Source organism: Grus americana, chromosome 3 (assembly GCF_028858705.1).
Source record: "Grus americana isolate bGruAme1 chromosome 3, bGruAme1.mat, whole genome shotgun sequence".
In the NCBI taxonomy this organism is placed as follows: Eukaryota; Metazoa; Chordata; class Aves; order Gruiformes; family Gruidae; genus Grus; species Grus americana.
The window spans coordinates 80,571,858-80,589,647 of NC_072854.1; the positions used below are offsets into that span (position 1 = coordinate 80,571,858).

The 17,790-nt window shown below is 42.3% G+C and overlaps 1 protein-coding gene across 3 annotated transcripts in view; it reads right to left on the bottom strand.

Annotated features, from left to right (window-relative positions):
- Positions 1 to 10,422: 10,422 nt before the first annotated feature.
- The window catches only part of GALNT2 (polypeptide N-acetylgalactosaminyltransferase 2), a 92,550-nt gene continuing 85,182 nt past the window's right edge, over positions 10,423 to 17,790 (bottom strand). For all 3 annotated transcript variants that reach the window (XM_054819906.1, XM_054819907.1, XM_054819908.1), the window contains 3 exons: positions 16,149 to 16,275; positions 12,235 to 12,354; positions 10,423 to 10,923 (listed from right to left, as the gene is read on the bottom strand). In XM_054819906.1, the coding sequence (XP_054675881.1) occupies positions 10,768 to 10,923; positions 12,235 to 12,354; positions 16,149 to 16,275 (403 nt within the window). In that variant the 3' untranslated portion in view covers positions 10,423 to 10,767. The remainder of the gene's footprint in view (positions 10,924 to 12,234; positions 12,355 to 16,148; positions 16,276 to 17,790) is intronic.

A 17,790-nucleotide genomic window follows, 5' to 3' on the forward strand; every position in this document is an offset into this window, starting at 1 on the left:
AATTCTCTGATTACTTCCCAGCAGAGCAGCCTGCAGGAGCGATGACCAGGCACCCTCTGAGCAAGGGAGAGCAGGTGCCTGGCAGAACTGGGCCGCAAAGGAGCTTCCCTGCTGCAGCTACATAGGTGGGCACCCAACCTTGCACCTGGGCACAGGTTTTAACCACCAGGTATGCCAGACCCTCCTCTTGTCTCCATGTGCTCGCCCTACCTCTTGTCTCCTTGGTTTTACGGCTGCCGGTCCCAACCAGTTCTGCTTTCACGCTGCAAATAACCAAAGTGCTTTGACGCTACCCGAAGGGGAGAAAACTAGAACAGAAAGAGAGAAAGAAAGAATTTCCTCTTCCTGTTCCTTTTTGAACAACAAGGAGTTATTTATAACATCCTCAGGTTCATTGTTGCCAGACAGCAGTGCCCTTTCCCAGCTGACAGAGCCTCTCCAGCAACGACAGCCTCGCGGTAGCCTGCAGGAATTTATTGCCTGAGATAGCTTAACCCAGTTTCTCACGTGGTTAGTGAAAATCAGCAGTGGATGAGATTTGCTGTTGCTGCTGTTCTTCAGGACCCTACGCAAAGGCTGAAGCACCCAGGAACGAGCAGCTCTGTCTCCTTAAGTCAGATTTACCTAAAAACGAGCGGTTGCAAAGTCATCTTCCCTCACTGAAAACAAAGACTAACATCTTATCTGGAGGATAAGAGGATTTACAAGCTGGTCCCAAAGTTGCCCTTCTCTCCATCAGCCCCTCGGGGCCGTGTGATCGAGGCACTCAGCGGAGGGCACAGCACTTGCTGGGCAGGTGACCTAAATACTGCTTTGCCCATCGATGCTGCGGGGCACTGAAGGGGTTTGTGTGCTGCCTCCCCTCCCCTCCCCTCCCCTCCCCTCCCCTCCCCTCCCCTCCCCTCCCCACCAGTTTGAGCCCCTGGGATGCTCTCGCCCCCGACAGGCACCACGGGAAAACCCAGGGGCATCCTCTCAGTTTGGAGCAACGCAACTGCTCCACAGCCTGAGGAGGAGTCACACCACACCCCCCCAAGAGGCACAGCCTCCAGAAGCACGGGTAACGGGGCCAGCGTCGCACACGCCAGGCCCCTGTCCCCGCGGGTGCATGTCGGCACAGCACAGCTGACGGGCCCAGTTCTGCCCTTCCCGGCTCCCCCAGCAGCGCTCTGCAAGCACTGGCTTCTCCGGTGAGAGCATCTCTGGCCAAACAGGACACGACCGTTCCAAACGAATAGCAACAACAGCAGCAGATTCGTAGGTGTCTCAGAGCTGCTCAAAGCAGCAGGGAGAAGACGGAGCGGGAGTGTTTCAGGAAAGGGTGATAAAGGGTCACTATCGTGGGACGTTTTGGACTTTTGGCACTTTCACGCAGGTCTTGAGTTTCACGGGATGCTCCCGGGATGGACCTGAGCCTCCTGGGTCGAGCTCTGGCCAAAGAGCTTGGCCAGAACTTTGCAGCAGCAGTTGGAAAAAAACCCACAGTTTTTTGTGTTCTGTGTGGCTGCCAACAGTTAATTAAAACAACAAAAACAAACTAAAGAGAGGGCTGTGCATACGACAGGGTTCATCAGTCAGATCGGGTGGCGCTTGTGCTTATTACATGCGTCAGACCAAGCTCCCCGCAGCAAGCTTTCTCTACCTTTCCACCTCCTCAGGGCTAATTTAAGAGCTGTTCTTCGCAGCCCATAATAATAGCGAGGGGGGGGGGGGGGGAATCAAATTCTGTTCTGCCTAAAGGAGGAAACTGGAACAAGGGGCCCAGCAGGAAACTTGTCTTGCTGCCACCTCGGCCTTTCCTGAGGAAACTCGTGCTGCAGGGCACCCGGGCACAGAAAAGGGAGCTGCCAGGAGGACGCACAGCTCCAGCACCCCCGCGAGGGAAGGCGGGCGAGCAGGAGTGCCTCCGCTGGGAAAGGGAAGGCCGCTTCCCACAGATGAAAAAAAGCAGTGGGCTGGTACATATAGGTGAACACAGACATAACTGTAGCGAGAAGCAGACACACAAGCATTATGCACAAACTCGTTTGTATGTACGACCCCCCCAAATCTTTCCTGCGAGGGGCAAGAGGGGTAACCTCCGCTGCCCTGAAAGGCAGCCCCTGACAAAACAGAAGGCATCAGCTCACTAACAGAGCGCTTCACACATTACAACCCCAGCTCAACAGTATGCTTAAAACACGTCTTGCTCCAGCCTTTGCAGACACAGGGAGCGAGGCCGACATGAACGCCACCTCCAAAGTAAATATTCCGGCAAAGCCAGAATGGAGTGAGCAGCTAAAAGGTCGTGTTCAACTCACATGGATTTGGGCCCAGCCTTTGTGTCCCCCACGAAATGACCTTTTTCTTTGGCCAGGTCTGAATAACATATTCCTTCTCCTCCCAATTTTAAAGTGAGGGCTTTTCTTTTTTCTTCTTTTCTTAGTCTTTCTAGAAAGTCACGCAATGGTCCTAGCTTCAAGGGCATTGCTCGTTCCTGCCAGGCTCAGTTCTGCTCCACACAGGCCGGGCATGTCTTCAGCTTCATTACCAGAAATTGTTTTCATCCATACGAAATGTATCGCAGAAGTACGATACTGGCACTAACAAAACCGGTGGGTGCTGGCTCCCACCAATCCCACAGTGCAGGAGTTCCCAGGGTGCAAAAGCCACTTCCCCTTTTTGTCATCGTTTCTCTAGCAATGGAGCCCAAGTGCCCCATCTTCAACCAGGACCTGCTTTGTGCCAGGTGAGGATATTCAGAAGCTCATACAAGGCTTTATGAGCAGCATTTGGAGAAAGGTCTCAATTCAGATGCAGCACAAAGAGCATTCTAATGGAAAATCCCATGACGTGTTTTCAGAAGTCTGTAAAAGCCTGTTTTCTTCAGAAGCTCTCAAAGACCGTCCTTGGGGACTGTGCAATGAAGAGACACCAGACTGTCAAAGATGCCATCTTCAACCCAAAAGGCTATTGAGAATGCTGATTCTTAAGGGTTTATAGCTGTAGCAGGTTTGGATAGGAAGGAAATTCTTAAAATGGCACGTGGAATTTAATCCCTGAAGGCACTGGACTTCTACTATTCACAATAACACACAAAATTAATTTCCTGATCTTTTCTAGGCTCATTTTTTCACATTTTCTCTTTCTAGGTGAAAGTTTGAAACTTAAAAACTTTCTGTAGCCATTTGCCATTATAATATCAAAATCAACCAAAACACTTTTCACCTCACACGTTCCTGGCGATGCACCGTTGCCTACCTGCCCGCTGTTCTCCAAGATGCTCTGCACATCCACATGCTTGTCCAGCCTCAGGAGATGTTCCCTGAGCAAACTGACAGACCCTCAAGAGCATCAGTTCAGGTCAGCAGCCTGCAAGCACTGCTCGTGGACATCTAGCAGTGTTTTGCTTATTATTTTCATCCAAAAAAACCCTCCATGCTTATTATTTTCATCCAAAAAAACCCTCCAGGCCTAACATTGATTTACCTTGCTATGCTGGAAGCCAAGGAAGATGTATCACCCCTCAGGATCACTGACTCCAAGCCTCTCAGAGCACAGTCTAAAAGCTGGCTGTCTTTATTACAAAGCCCAAAGTGCAACACGAGCAGTAAGCGTCAGTGGGAATCTTACACAAGGAACAGCCGTAAGGTCCTCGTCCTATTTTTACTGGAGTTGAGGGGAGGACCTTCATTCCTCACCGTCCCTCCGTCTGCCTTCAGGACAGCTCAGGGAACAGCTGTAGCAACGGATGGTCTGAAAAACCTGCTTCTCAGCTAGTTTAAGAGGCTCAGTCTGTAAGGGGAAAAGTTAAGAGATGACGGAATCAGACTCCAGAAGCTCTGATGCAAAAGATTTTGAGGAATGAAACTTAGCTGACAAAATGGCTGGGAGTCAAAGCTAGACATTCAGCCTGGAACCAATTACTCATTAAAACAAACTTATACTGGAACAACTGACGAGAAGAGAATTAGATCAGCTGAAGAGCAAGATTTCCTAATTCTCAAATTCATCACTTTCCCAAGATGTTTAACTGCCTACATTTTAGTTTTAAAAACTGTCCTAAACACTTCTGAAAATTGTATCCAGTCTTTTACATCCGAGCTGAATGCTCTGGCGGGACCTCACATCCAAACAGAAGCTGAGGACTTGGCACAGGTGTCACTGGTGAAGATGTTACAGCCTATGCTGTAGAGCACAAGACAGGAAGATCTCCTTTTACCTTAAACTACGAATTTACTGACTTGGAAATACACTCTAAGCTGCAGCTCTGCAGCTGCTTCTCCACACTCTCGCACTTTCCACATCTTTCTCTTCCACTTCACTTTTTTTTCCATGTTTTCTACCTAGACATCAAGATACCAGTGTGTCATCTTCTTTTGCAGCTCCTGCTATGACAGAAGCCCTGACCCTCACCAGTGACCTAAAGACGCCACCCTCTCCTAAATAACTCATTCAATAGGAAAAGTAAAAGCAACGTTCTGAACCCAGCTGGCAGAGAGCCTGACACCAGCGTGGTTTGCACCATACCACACAAAACACAAACTGCATGCAAGATGGAGCATTTCCTTTCTCAAAACCGTTTAAGCCAAAGTGTTATGTCCCTTCCCAGTAGGAAAGTCCCTATCAAACATCAGCTTGATGTTGAAACCAAGACCTTGATGCAACTTAAAACCTTTTTCTCTCTTGCCACTCCAGGTGCTGCTGGCTTAGAACTCAGATATCAGCAAATGAGGCTGTTTTGGTGCAAGTAATAATAACAATAACTATTATGCATCTCAACTGGAAAGCAAAACAGAACATCCCTCAGCTCAGGCTCTCTCAGGAAAACGAGAGGTTTGATTTTACAGTCTAGTTAAGCCAAGCTCAAATGGCTTTCAGCTACTGAAAGTAACAACACTCTTGCAATGTTGGGGGTTTTTTGCCAAACTTCCTTACACCCCACACTGGCTCACCACGAGGCGTTCCTAATACTCTTTTAACTGCTGTTACCTCCCAGATCAGCACAGGACAGTGACAAAACTGTACCCAAAGCCTCAGAGTGATGAGCAGGGAGGAGCAATACCTTAGGAGATTCTGGGTCCCGCTGCTCTGCAGGACGAGCAAGCTGCTTCTGTCTTTCACTGGTGCTGGAGGTGGTGGTGGGGAAAGTTCGACATCTTCCACCCTCCCCTGCTTCTGGTTATGAAACCCTGCCACTTTGTGCCAACTCCAGCTCTCTAGACCCTTCCAAAGGCCAACTCAACTCTCCAAGATAGAGAGAAAACTAAATAAAATTAATCTTGTCCTGCTGCTTTATTAATTGTCTCATGGAGCGGGCACCAGGGTGAACAGAAGAGAGAAGAGGCAGGATCAGCAGTGACAAACGGACTGGCTCCGCTGAGCATGGAGCTGCCACCTAGGAATTGACCTCATCTCCGCTGCAAAAACAACTTGCTGGACAGGAAGAAAGGTGGCACAAAAGTTGAGGGAAAAGTGTTTTGCAGAAGCGGTGCTCACCATACAACCAGAGCACAACTGACACTCGGCGGTTGTCTTCTAACCCTCTTTCTACCACAATGCCCAGATTACCAAAGGTGAGGTTTAATTAATACATGTGTGGCACAAAACATAACCATTTGCTACTTCCAGATCCTTTTTAATAAAAACAAAACAAAAAACCCCCACAAAAAATCCTTGGATTAAAAACATCTGCTGAGTAGAAATAGGGACTTGAAATCAAACTTAAAATCAAGGTCCCTCTCTCTGCACACAGAGCAACATGCTGCTGTGCTGCACGAAATCAAATCAAAAGGGTATTTTGCACCCATTCAGACAACCTCTTGGAGGGCTGTACAGGGAGAACATCTGTGGACTGACTTTATTCCCAATTTTTAAGCTTGATTACTAGCAGATCTTAAAATAGCCACTGGATGCTAAGCTGTAAATAAAATGTGCAGTCTAACAAAAGATGCAACCCTGACATTTGTGCTCATTCTGTAATCATGGCTTATTATCCCAGGCTATTTTTTTGTCAGTGGCTTCTATTCATTTGAAATCATTCTGTACAGGAACAAGCCTCTTGCTAGAGCATTTTATAACAAGTTATCACTGTGAAATTATTCATTGTACTTCAGGCTGAAGGAGGACACAGGTGATGCATGCACCAACTCAGGACCACAGAAATTTTGTGGAGTATCTACATTTAGTATACATCTAAGGCAAAGTGGTACTTGTATACAAAAATATAACGTTTTAAAACAACTGAGGTTATGGCAGTGACATCCCAGACAGGAACTGGAAAATGCTCTGTGGGACCCACCTTAAACAAGACAACAGTCCTTACCTCAAGCACATTACAGCCTTTTAATCTCTCCCGATATTCAGCTTCCTTTCCAAATGCACACAGGCAGCATCTTGAAAATGGTTTAAAATATGTTTTTGTTAATCCACAGAGAGGAAAGATTAAATGTTCCCTTATAAAAGGGGTATATCTGGTTTTATGCACAGTGATAAGCAAGCAGAGTAAACTCAGGTATCAGAACTGGCTAAGAAGTATGACCTAAAATTCCAGAAAAATGAATTACACTGAATGGGAAACTATTTTCAAATATATATACACACACAGTTGGGTATAAGGCAAGGGAAAGAATGGAGTTCTGGTCAGAAGTAATGCAGAATGTGCTGGACAGGTCATTCAGTCCTGATACACTCAGAAGTTTGCTGAGAACAGCACACACAAGAAACGTGTAAGACACGCGGCAGAGACATAAGAGACAGACTTCTACATTTAACATTGGATTAGATGAAAAGCTTCTACTGCCAGGTACCTGTTGTAATTACCTTTGAGTATCACCTGTCAGCTCACAGGTGGCAAAGGGCATTTCAGATGGAGAATCCTCATCTGAGTTCTCAGATATAATCTGCAAATGCAAGGTTGTTTCTTCTGTTTACTGCAGTTTGACAGGGCCTTTTTACTTTTGACAACCATAAATATTAAAGATCTATTTGCTTCATTTAATTTAGACTTTTTGAAAGGTGCCAACTAGTCACTGACTTGTGGCGCACGGGGAGATTAAGTTGGTACCCAAGAACTCTCCTTGCCTACAGCCTGATAAGTAAAAATCTTCCTGTCAGTACAATGAAAGGAGTAGCAATGTTTACAGCTTTCCTATAAATGCTTCTTGCAGGTTATGCTAGCTCATCATCTCCTTGGGCCTAACTGTAAAGCCTGGTCCTTAGACCAGGAGCAAAGATCCCACTCCTGGATGCCACAGGGTGGGAAGGAAGGATGTGCCCCAAGAACTGACTTGAGGCATCTCTGAAGCTGGACAAAACGTCACAGATGAGATTTTTTATTTACCTCATCCATTTTCCCGCTTCCCATTTACCCTCCCGGGGAGCATCATGCCATCCCTCCCCGTTCGGCTTGCAGGCCAGCTGTGCCAAGGTGATGCTGTACTGCAGCAGCATGCCCCCCGCCTGCACCCCGCTTACTCATACAGCAGCAGCAGAACCCCACACTTGCACAGCTGCCATCACCTACCACAGAGGATTTGCTCCCTCCCCAGCTGTGCCAGTGCAAGCTCATTTGCAAGCTCTCTAAACCAGACTTGTGAAGTGTTTGTCCTCCAAAATACCTTCCTTTAAAAAAAAAGGTCATCTATTTTTTGTTTTAATTATGGAGTATTTAAGATCTAGATTTGAGTGCACCACAGACATCAGAATTCATCAGGCGAGGCAAGGGACAGCAGAAGGGAAGATTAGGTCTAATGGACCAGGAGGGGGAGTAGCTTAACAGTGTATTTTCAGGTGGCGACAGTCAATGTTAACTCACTCCTCAACATAAAGCAGCTTCCAAAACAAGATAATTTCTTCAAAGTTATCATATAAATTTAAATACAAATTCTCTTTTCATAAATGCAAATATACACACACATATACACCCCTTCAGAAGGGGAGCTTTATGAAACAACTAAGTGAACTGAAGCATTTGAAAACTATTTCAATCCACAAGCTCCAGGCAGACTTCTTTGTTTTACTCAGTTATATTAAACACCACACATTTATCTATAAAGCATTCTTCTTTATTTAAGTTAAACAATTTTTCAAGGATGGTTTCCATCTATAAAATGAACAAAGTACAAGCTCTGTACAGCAGACTTTTCAAACCAACTGAAAAAACAGTCTCCAAAGTATGTTTTGAAAAATCTGCAAAACAAACAATATCACCATTCTTGCTCTGAAGACGGTAAGAAAAGTTCTCAGGAGACTCCATCGCAATTTGCTTCAAGGGCTCTTAATTTATCTTTCAAATGGGCGAATTTCTTCAACATTAAAAACCCCTAAAATCACAGTAAGTAACTTTGGCACACTGTCATGTAAACGTAACAAAAGAATACCACTTCTTTGCTTTTCTTTGAGAGAACAGACATGCTGTCTTTAATGTACAGCTCCTATATTAAAACTCCTATGCACAGCATCCATGGGGAATCAGTGAAAATATTCCTACTTTATGTGACAGCAGTTGACATTAAAGACTTAAGAGGTGGAACATGGATTTTTTTACTAGCAATTTTGATTCAGAGTTAAGAGGCAGGTCAATATTCAGAGCTGCAACTGCTGATTTCAGTTAGTACTACCCTTACTATGATCAAAGTTGCAAATGGAAATACCTCCGCAGCAGAAGCTGTGTGGTTGGGTTTTTTCCTTTTAAATTCTGTTTTTCAAAACCTCAAACAATTGATTTGACTCTGAGCCCGTATTTTCAGCATTTATTTTCCAGAATATGAAGAAATCTACTGCTATGTTTATGAATCACGTTCAAGTTCTCAGCTAGGTTAAAAGGCTACAGACAGGGAGAGACTAAAAGCTGAAAAATAGTTTATCCACTGTATGGCCTCTAAAACAGGCAAGTTTTGGAGAAAGCAGACTGTGAAGAAGGAAAAAAGTATTAATTATTCATTAAAAAAAAATCAGATGACGGATGGGAGAAACTGGATTTAATGCTCCCATCCAAAAGGTCTGCAGGTACGTGCAAACCGTAGCTCCAGACACACAAGGTATTTATGGACTGGCCCAGTTAAAGCCATTTGCCCAGAAGAGTACCACCCACCTCTACACCTAATGTACAAATGCAGCCAAAAGAAACAAAAATTGGGAACTACTCCCAGGAACAAAGAAAGAGGGGAACTGTACCAGCACACTACAGTACAGCAGATGTTTTTCATCTCCTTATGATCAACCCTTACATTTTTCTGAGATCCATCATCTTACCAAACCCACCTCCTGGCACTGTGTGTCTGCACTAATTTTTGTCAACGCTGTCTTGCTTATTAGTACTCATTTACCGTTCCTTTTCATTTTAAAAGCTCGTTGAAGCATTTGCTTTTAATAAAAAAAAGTATATAGTCTATGCAAACATAAGAAAGGACAGGTCAAAGTTGGGGTTAACTTTGACAGTATTATTTTAATATAAAAATGACATCAGCTGGACTGAAGCTGCAAAATGCATGGGTTCTATGGTTAAAAACACATAGGGTCTCCAGGGTATCCAGGCTGATTCGCAGAGCCGAGCCTGAATCCATTCAAAAGCTCCATTTAAAGAAATAAAACAGAAGAAAATTCCCCAGTAGTAGGTCTATAAATTAAGCAAGTGCAATTCAGAGATATTACATAGCTGCTCATCCTTGCAAATTACAATTCAGATCTTGTGTTGTCGACAGTGACGTTACTATTCTATTTCATTTCTACAACACAAAAGGGGAGTTTGAGACAAAGAAATTTTTCTCATTAGGGCCCAGAATAAAACTGTGCTGAACCCACATGGCTGCATGAAAGATCTGCACTGTTTATGTAATTTTGTAACAAAGGAAGAAGCGTTTTAAAGACAAAAGTACTACAGAAATGATCAACACAAATATCAAGTACAAGTTTAACGTTATCCAGAGCACATGTAATGAATTTCCAAGCTGGAATAAACAATCCAAGCAATCATCTGTGCAGATGCATTGGCTTATTCTGCTATTTACTTTCTCCTCCTGAGCTTCACGATCTCCAGTGAGGGCGAAGTGTTAAGAAGTAGATCCAGTTTGCAAAGCAAAAGCATCCAGTGTTAGCACGGACACCATACTCAGCAGCACAAAATCCGCACCTTCGTAAAGTTTCACTTTCCTAGCATTCCAATCCAATTTCGGTTATACGTGTCAATCACTTCGTTGATAATTATAGGATGATGAAAACTGATACAAATCGTTGGGAGTTGACAATATATATACTTTTATATATTTATATTTAGAGTCCATCATATAAAAGTTCATATTCAAATTACCAAGTACACACAGGAGGAAAAAACCTTCAAAATGACACTTCTGTTTCTGGAAACGACAAACCATGATTTCTATGCAAATGGAGTTTGCAAATGACGTTCTCCTAGTAATTTTTCCCACCCTCCCTCCCACACCCTGTTCCCCACAGGTGTTTCTTCAGATCCTTTTTTTTTTTATCATACATCAGTTGTTCCTAGACTTAGTTATCTGCTGTGCAAGTACATAACTGAAGACAGAAAGGAACCATTGAAGTCTTCACACCAAGAAGGAATTGTGCCACAGCCATGTTCAGTGACATCTTTGCAGTGCTCCAAGTCCCCTGGATCCCTGGTGTCTGCTTCAGCACTCTCCTACTTTCAGATAAAGGTGGAATACTGAGGTATATAAGTTCCGTGGAAAGTTTTAAGAAATACATCAGTAATTCAATCAAAACTTTGCCCAACGTCTATGAATCGAAACAGCGTTTTGCTTGCGAGTCCTTCTACTGCTGCAGATTAAGTGTGAATTTCCACTGTTGTGACAAAGAAGGACTGCAGATCTCGACGGTGAGACCACCATTTTTGGCATTTCGGCTGTCTAGACAGAGGTTGCTGCCAACGTGCCTCAGTTTAGAATTGCTTTCAATTTGTTCCCATTTCTGGAAGAGAAAATACAGTTATTGAGCTGGAAAAGCAAGAAAAGGATGAGTCCTACATCCTGTCCTTTGGAATCTTCAGAAGCTTCCCTGGCTTGTGCTTGGGAAAGCTGGCAAAACTGCAATAATAGTACGCAGTTTAGATGAACCTTGAATACGAGTATATAAATTACGGCAAGCCTTGCCAAAACAACCATTCATTCAGCTAATGCACTGCAATAGATACAGAATACACCAAAGCATTTGCCTCTACTTCTGCACTTCTCAAATGCACTGTCACACCATGTTACCTGTGTGAAATCTTCAGTCTGAAGGAAAAAACCCCCAAACCAACCAAAAATCACAAAGCCCATCTACATAACACTACAATTCTGAACATAGAGAAGCAAGGAGCACAATCACTAAAGAGCTTTACAAAAATACAGAAATCTGTCAGGCACCTTTCAGTTATACAGAAGACAACCAGTCAATCTGTGCTGTCAGAAGCTCTTTGCCCAAGGTGATGCCAAGGATAGAGTAAATCCCAAATACAGGATGTTAAAAAAAAAGTTTTCTTTTGTATTTCTAATGTGTTGTGCCTTTAAAACTTATAAAGAAAATCTTGCTTCCTTAGTTTCCTTTTCTGAAAGGTGCCAAGAATATTCTTCCTTCATCAAGGAACAGCATTTCATCTATCTGCAAAAACTGAGATACAGAAGCAAGGAAGCTGGCAGACGGTCAGAACTGATGACTTAGCAGAAAGAGATGAACTGTTATACGACTAGATCAAAAAGATGGCATGACTCTGCAAATGTGATTTTCCTCAGGCATGACAAATAGACGGAGTTACAATGCCGCATTAATAAAAATGAATTGAAGGAGTCTAGTGCTGTTATAAATAGGTCACAGCTGAAAAGAAGAAAGGAAAGCCAAACCATACTCTTCTGAGACATAGACTACATAATCTTCAAACTTCACTGAATAAGGCCTTTCAAAAATACATTGCGGACTATATATTCTATTTGAGAAAACAGACATGGTGGTTGAAGACTGTTACACATCAGTGCTGTTGGGTGAAACCTTTACATAAGGCTACTGTTGGGATAAAACCTCTACATGTTCAAAAAATACTGTCACTGGCCTACAAAAAGAAAAGCGCAGTACACAAGCTTGCTCCTGCTGCTCTGCCCAGATGTGACGCACCCACAAACGACAGAGACACAGACTGAAGAGCAGAATGGACAGCAGATATGATTACCAGCGCGCGTTCTTGTGTTCTCATTCACAACCATTGTTGTCCCCACTGTTTGCAAAGCGCATTCATGACATACTAACCTGTCTGCTGTCATTTTCCCTACAACCCTGAAGTTTAATTAGCGAACCAGGTGCTCTGTCCACAACAGTAAGGCACAAATCCATGTGTTTCACCGACTTGTCCTTTGTTAAGGCCCATTCCTAGAAAAAAGAAGAAAGTGTACAAAATTGTGTATACTAACACATGCAGAAGGTACGCACGCTATCTCTGCATATACAGGACAGGTTAAAATCCTGTAAATAGCTACGTATGAGCATTAGAGCAGTTCATTGCTTCCCATAAAGCAGGAGGGGGAAAAAAGTCCTTTCCAAACATAGTAATTCCAATTGTTTCAGTATCCCCAAGTCAGCTCAGGGCTGGGCTGGCTGTTTGCTCCCTCTGCTGGCTTTACACAAGTACAGCGGGCAGTCACACAGGTCCTCAGGATTGAAATATTTGTCCAAATACGTGCCCAGCTACATTTTTTTTCTCTCTCTCTCTCTATGCATGTGTGTGTGTGTATTAGATACCCCCCATATCTTCTATGTAGGAGAAATTCTATACATGTAAAAACTATCGTACTTGTATATAAAACCCCTAAAAGTTTGGTCTGCAGCATCGCTGGCCAGCCTACCCACACACTAAACAAAAGCACATGTACCACAGTAAAGAAACAGTAGTTCTTCATATGATAGAGATCACCAGAAAGCAATACACAAGAGGGCCAAACTCAAGGGTAGAGGGAGAATTTCCTCTAAATGCATTTAAATATGCAACTCAGAGCAAACAAAAGCTGTTCTGTATGTACCATTGCCCAGCTTGTTTGATCTCAGCATCCTATTCAGAGCCTGACCTCGTGCTGATGTTCAGACTCTCTCCATGCCTTTCTCCCCAAAGTTTGGGCTCCAGGATCCAGATTGGTCTTAATTCATCCAATTACCCTTTGAGGAAGGAAGCTGATCTATCAACCACGCTGATTATCCAAATCATGCTTGTTGCTACTTAAAATGCCACAATTAGTTTTTCTCCAGCAACTAAAGAGGATTCAGAGTTGTATAATACAAAGCCCTAGATATACAGGCCAAGCCTGGCTACATTTGAATGTTATTTTGCAAGCAATCAGTGTTTCAGGAAGAAATTAAATTACTAATCCCATCTCATTTTCCTTACTTATTTTCTGATACCATAACTGAATTTTTGGCTTGCATAATCACTTTTAAACTCAGCAGATTTAACAATAATTAAATTCCCTTGAGAACAGATGCTCAGGAAACAATCAGAACTTCTAACCCACGTGATTACAAGTAATCGCCATCATACAGGTAGCAAGCCATTAGATGGGTACCATATTATGCAAGTACTAGCATAACAATAACTATGCAAAACAAAGGCAGGAGAACTCTGTGTATGCCTTTGTCTCCCAAACCCTTAAACTGAAAACTTTTCCTTTCACTCTCAATATGTTAACCTCAGTTGACAGCAAAATTACTTGCCTTCTCAGTTCTGTTTAGTTTGTGACATGTTAACAAGAATCATTAATAGCCACTTTTAATAACTTAAAGAATTAAACAAGTTATTTTCAGAGGAATTATGAGGAATCACAAATGCCCTGAAACAGATGGCCCCCTTAAGTTTTATACTGAATAGTGACAGTTGAAAATACTACCAGGGAAGTGGTAAAACTTGTGTTTGAGAACCCTGCAGTCAGAGAAAGTTAGAGCCTTGAAAATATTGTTTTATACATCCTCACCCTTCCATCAAAAGGCTGCAAGAGCCCCAGACACAACAGAAATCACACAAGGAATTAACACATTAAAAAGCCAAAGGTACTGCTTCACAGAAGCTCCAAGCTCTGCTGCTGGAGACATCTACCTGATGGCCCTTCACAGTATGAAACACAATGTATAAATGCTTTTTTCCAGTGACCAGAAACTATGACTAGCTATAATGGAGATAAGATTAAGTAAATTCCACTACACCAGAAGAGAAGTTGCAAGCAGTGTACGTGCTCAGGGCACAGGCTGGAAATAGGATAGCTCTACATAACAATTTGAAAATCAGGACATCTGAAAAAACCTGTGTCATAAATCAGAAATAGATTAGTAGAAATTAGTAGAACACCACTAACCTGAAGCCTTTCCCTCGCAACTAAGCACATTTGGCTTTACCTTTAGCTCCTTATCATAACCCTAAGTATTTGTACATAATGGTCAAATACACCACAATTTCTTCAGCCCTTTAGAGGTGTACATCTGCCTTTTGAATCACTGAATTGTACCAACCAGTTGGAGGGAGGCAGGGGGAGGACAGAAATTCCATTTTGACTTAAATTTTGCATTTTGTGTTGAGCATAAGCCAGAGCGTAAACTTTAAATTACAGGAGAAGGTCTCCATAGCCTTTAATATCTGACTACTCTTAATCCCACCACCCACCCACCTCCCCAACCCTTATAATAATAATAATAGGTGCAAAACACATAGTACAGATTTAATAAAGACTCTAGTTTGTTCCCTATCCCTCTTCTCCCATGTTGTTCATTCCCTCCAATCCAATCCAAGTTCTGCTTGGACATAAAACCTGCTTTTGACCTGTTCTGCCTTTTCATCTGTCTGAATGTCCTCTCACAGGGACCTGTTCAGAGCAAGTATGCATTTGTTTGTCCAAGGTCATTTGTTTGTTGAAGGTCAGCTTCACAGAAGCAACTACACAGAAAAAAGGGTCAGGTTCAGGGGAGGGGAGTTTGAAAGAGGAAGATAACTTTGTGTATCTATAGAGAATACACAACATCACCAGAAACTTCCAAGATTTCTGCACCAAGGCAATTCTGACACATCCGCCCTTTCTCCTAAAGGACACTGTGGCGTTCTGAAAAGATGAGTGTACTTTCATAAAAGTAATAGAAAAGGCCTCCCCCAGATATATTCTCTTTAATGATAGGGAAAAGAGGCATCTCTCAGGTGTATGACGGCAATGCATTCAAACCAACGTGATACATCTTCCAGGAAATAACTTCTTCATTTTAGGCTTCATCTGGTTTTAGGGTTTTCCCCTTTTAATTTAAATCAGAGCAAGCAAAACTCTGATATTCATTCAACAGTAGATATGTAATTGGTCAGCCTTCTATTTTACCAGATGTACTTGAAGTATTAATCTTACATATGATTTCTGGTCAGGTTGATTCTGAAAAGAATTTAGTGACAAAGCAGCACACAAAACAGTGAGCATGTATGCATGTATTTTGTGAACAATAACCAAGTCACAACTGCATAAATAGATTCTTTGAAATAATTAATGCTCTCATTTACAGATTTGACACACTTGCAATTAGTTTAAGAGTAGGATTAGAAAGGATTTGTTGAAACACTCCCTTTCCTGTGAGTGAATAGGATATGACATTTAGGCATCTCTGGTTTCTAGTAGAGCCAAACAGGCATTTAAGACAGATTCGGTTGGGTTTTTTTTTTTATACCCCACCACTGCAAATTGGAAATGACTACTAGGGCACCACAGTAAAGCATTCTTCTGTTTTGCTGACCTTAGGCCATATGCTTAATACAACTCAAATATTTTCTTAAGTAACCACTCCCAGCCACCCCCCCAAAAAAAAAAAATCAAACACACCATTTCATTGAAAAAAGCTTTCTATACAAATATAAAAATCCTGGGAAGGAAGTTACTGGCCTCTAGTGTAAAAGTAAGTATTAATAGAGACAAAGGAAGGGGATAATCTGATGCACACTGAATGAATCTCTGGGCTCAGATTCTAATCCTGTAAATGCAAAATAATGTTTGAGGAAGAAGTTATTTAGCCAATCTGTTATTGTAACAACTGATCTACTGATTTGGGTTAATCTTCCTATCACCAGTAAACAGTACCTGCTTGAGTTTAAAAGCTTCCCCCCCCCTTTTTTTTTTAACATCACATACTGTGGAAAAAAATAATGGCATACAGACCTGGTTTCCCCCAGCATTGTGACATTCATAAACTCCAACAACACCATCTGCAAAATGGCCCAAAGTGTCAAGGCAATTGGTACCCTGTTGCAAAGCTCCAAAAGCTATATCTTGATGATCAGGTACCCTAGAATAAACCCAGAAATATCTGTTTAATTCAATTTCTTTATAATTCTGTTTCTTTAATTTTTTTTTTTTTTTTTAAACTCCTTGTCTTTACTTGGAGTATTTTTAAGATGACAGGTTAAAGATGAGTGATGCCTACTATCTGGAAATCTCAATCATTTTCTGAGGAGGGAAGACAATTATCTGAGCATGAACTGATCAAACATGAGTAAACTTGCAAGCTTAGGACAGAATACAAAAAGACTTGCACTGGTGAATGAGGGTGAACATATAAAAAACAAATTAAAGATGACTTATCATTTAAGGTCACTCAAGCTTAATGCTATCAGTTAAGGTCATCAAGCCCTCTTGTTTTTTCAGCCAAGCTAGCTTGTGGCAGAAATATGACACTCTACATTTTTCCCAGACTTTTACTGAAATGTTAGAAAAGGGGTTAGGAATTTAAAAAAAATCAATGTTTTGCTGATGTTTATATTCTATTGGTTGCACATAAAGTGCACTCATACAGTATAGAAATACCTAGGCAAACCCATTCAACAAAGTACAGTTGTAGGGTAGAGGCCATGAGTTCAAACAGTAAAGCAAGGGCATATTAGCCTCTTTTAAAGCTTCAGACTATAATATGAGCATCATAATTCAACCCAGAGAACGAGCACATGAGAGATGACACAGACTAAGATGACATTACACTTAAGCAATGCTTATGGTAGCACATTTTCCAGGAGAGCTTGCAAGATGTATTTTTTCTGACAAATTAAACAAAAATAAATATTGTCTGGCACTTCTAAGAGAAAATAAAGAATAACTTACTTCCTCAGCATCATCCTGGTTTATGAGACCCTTTAGTATGTGTGGTTCTGTACGTGTTTCACTAGGGCTGTAATGGCTGGTGCTTTTGCATTCCAAGCCTGTATGCCACTAGCAGTTACCTGACTACTGACATGAAGCACCCCCAGGAAAAAAACCCAAGTATTCTTATAAGCCACACACCATATCTTACCATTACACTAATAATATTAGGTTGACAGCAGACAAACTAGCTTATAGACTCAGATCTGACAGACATACTTATTAACGGGTTATTGAACAAACCCCTTTTTCATACTTTCAAAAAGTGTTTCTCTGAGGATTTTTCATTAATTGGGATGCATTCACATTACAGAAACTGTTAGTAATGTTACCCCTCATTTCCCCCTTTTCATCCCCCGACAAAAGTTAGTGATTATCTAGTGACAGAGAACAAGAGCCAGAAAGAGCAGAAGACTCAGCTTCTTAGAGTCTTAGGCATCTACCCTTGTCTGCCAAACATACAAGGCTTTCTTGTCTGCTGACTCCTGCTCCTTGTACCACATCGAGATGCAGTCTCCTCACTCCACTAGGCACGTGCCTATGTGAAGGTAAAAGCTTCAAGGGGATGACAACAGGATACAGAACCATGCACTTTTGAGCAAACGGCTTGCGTACAAGACTAAACTTCAGGCTCAGATAAGGAGTCCTTTGGACACTGTTCTCTAAA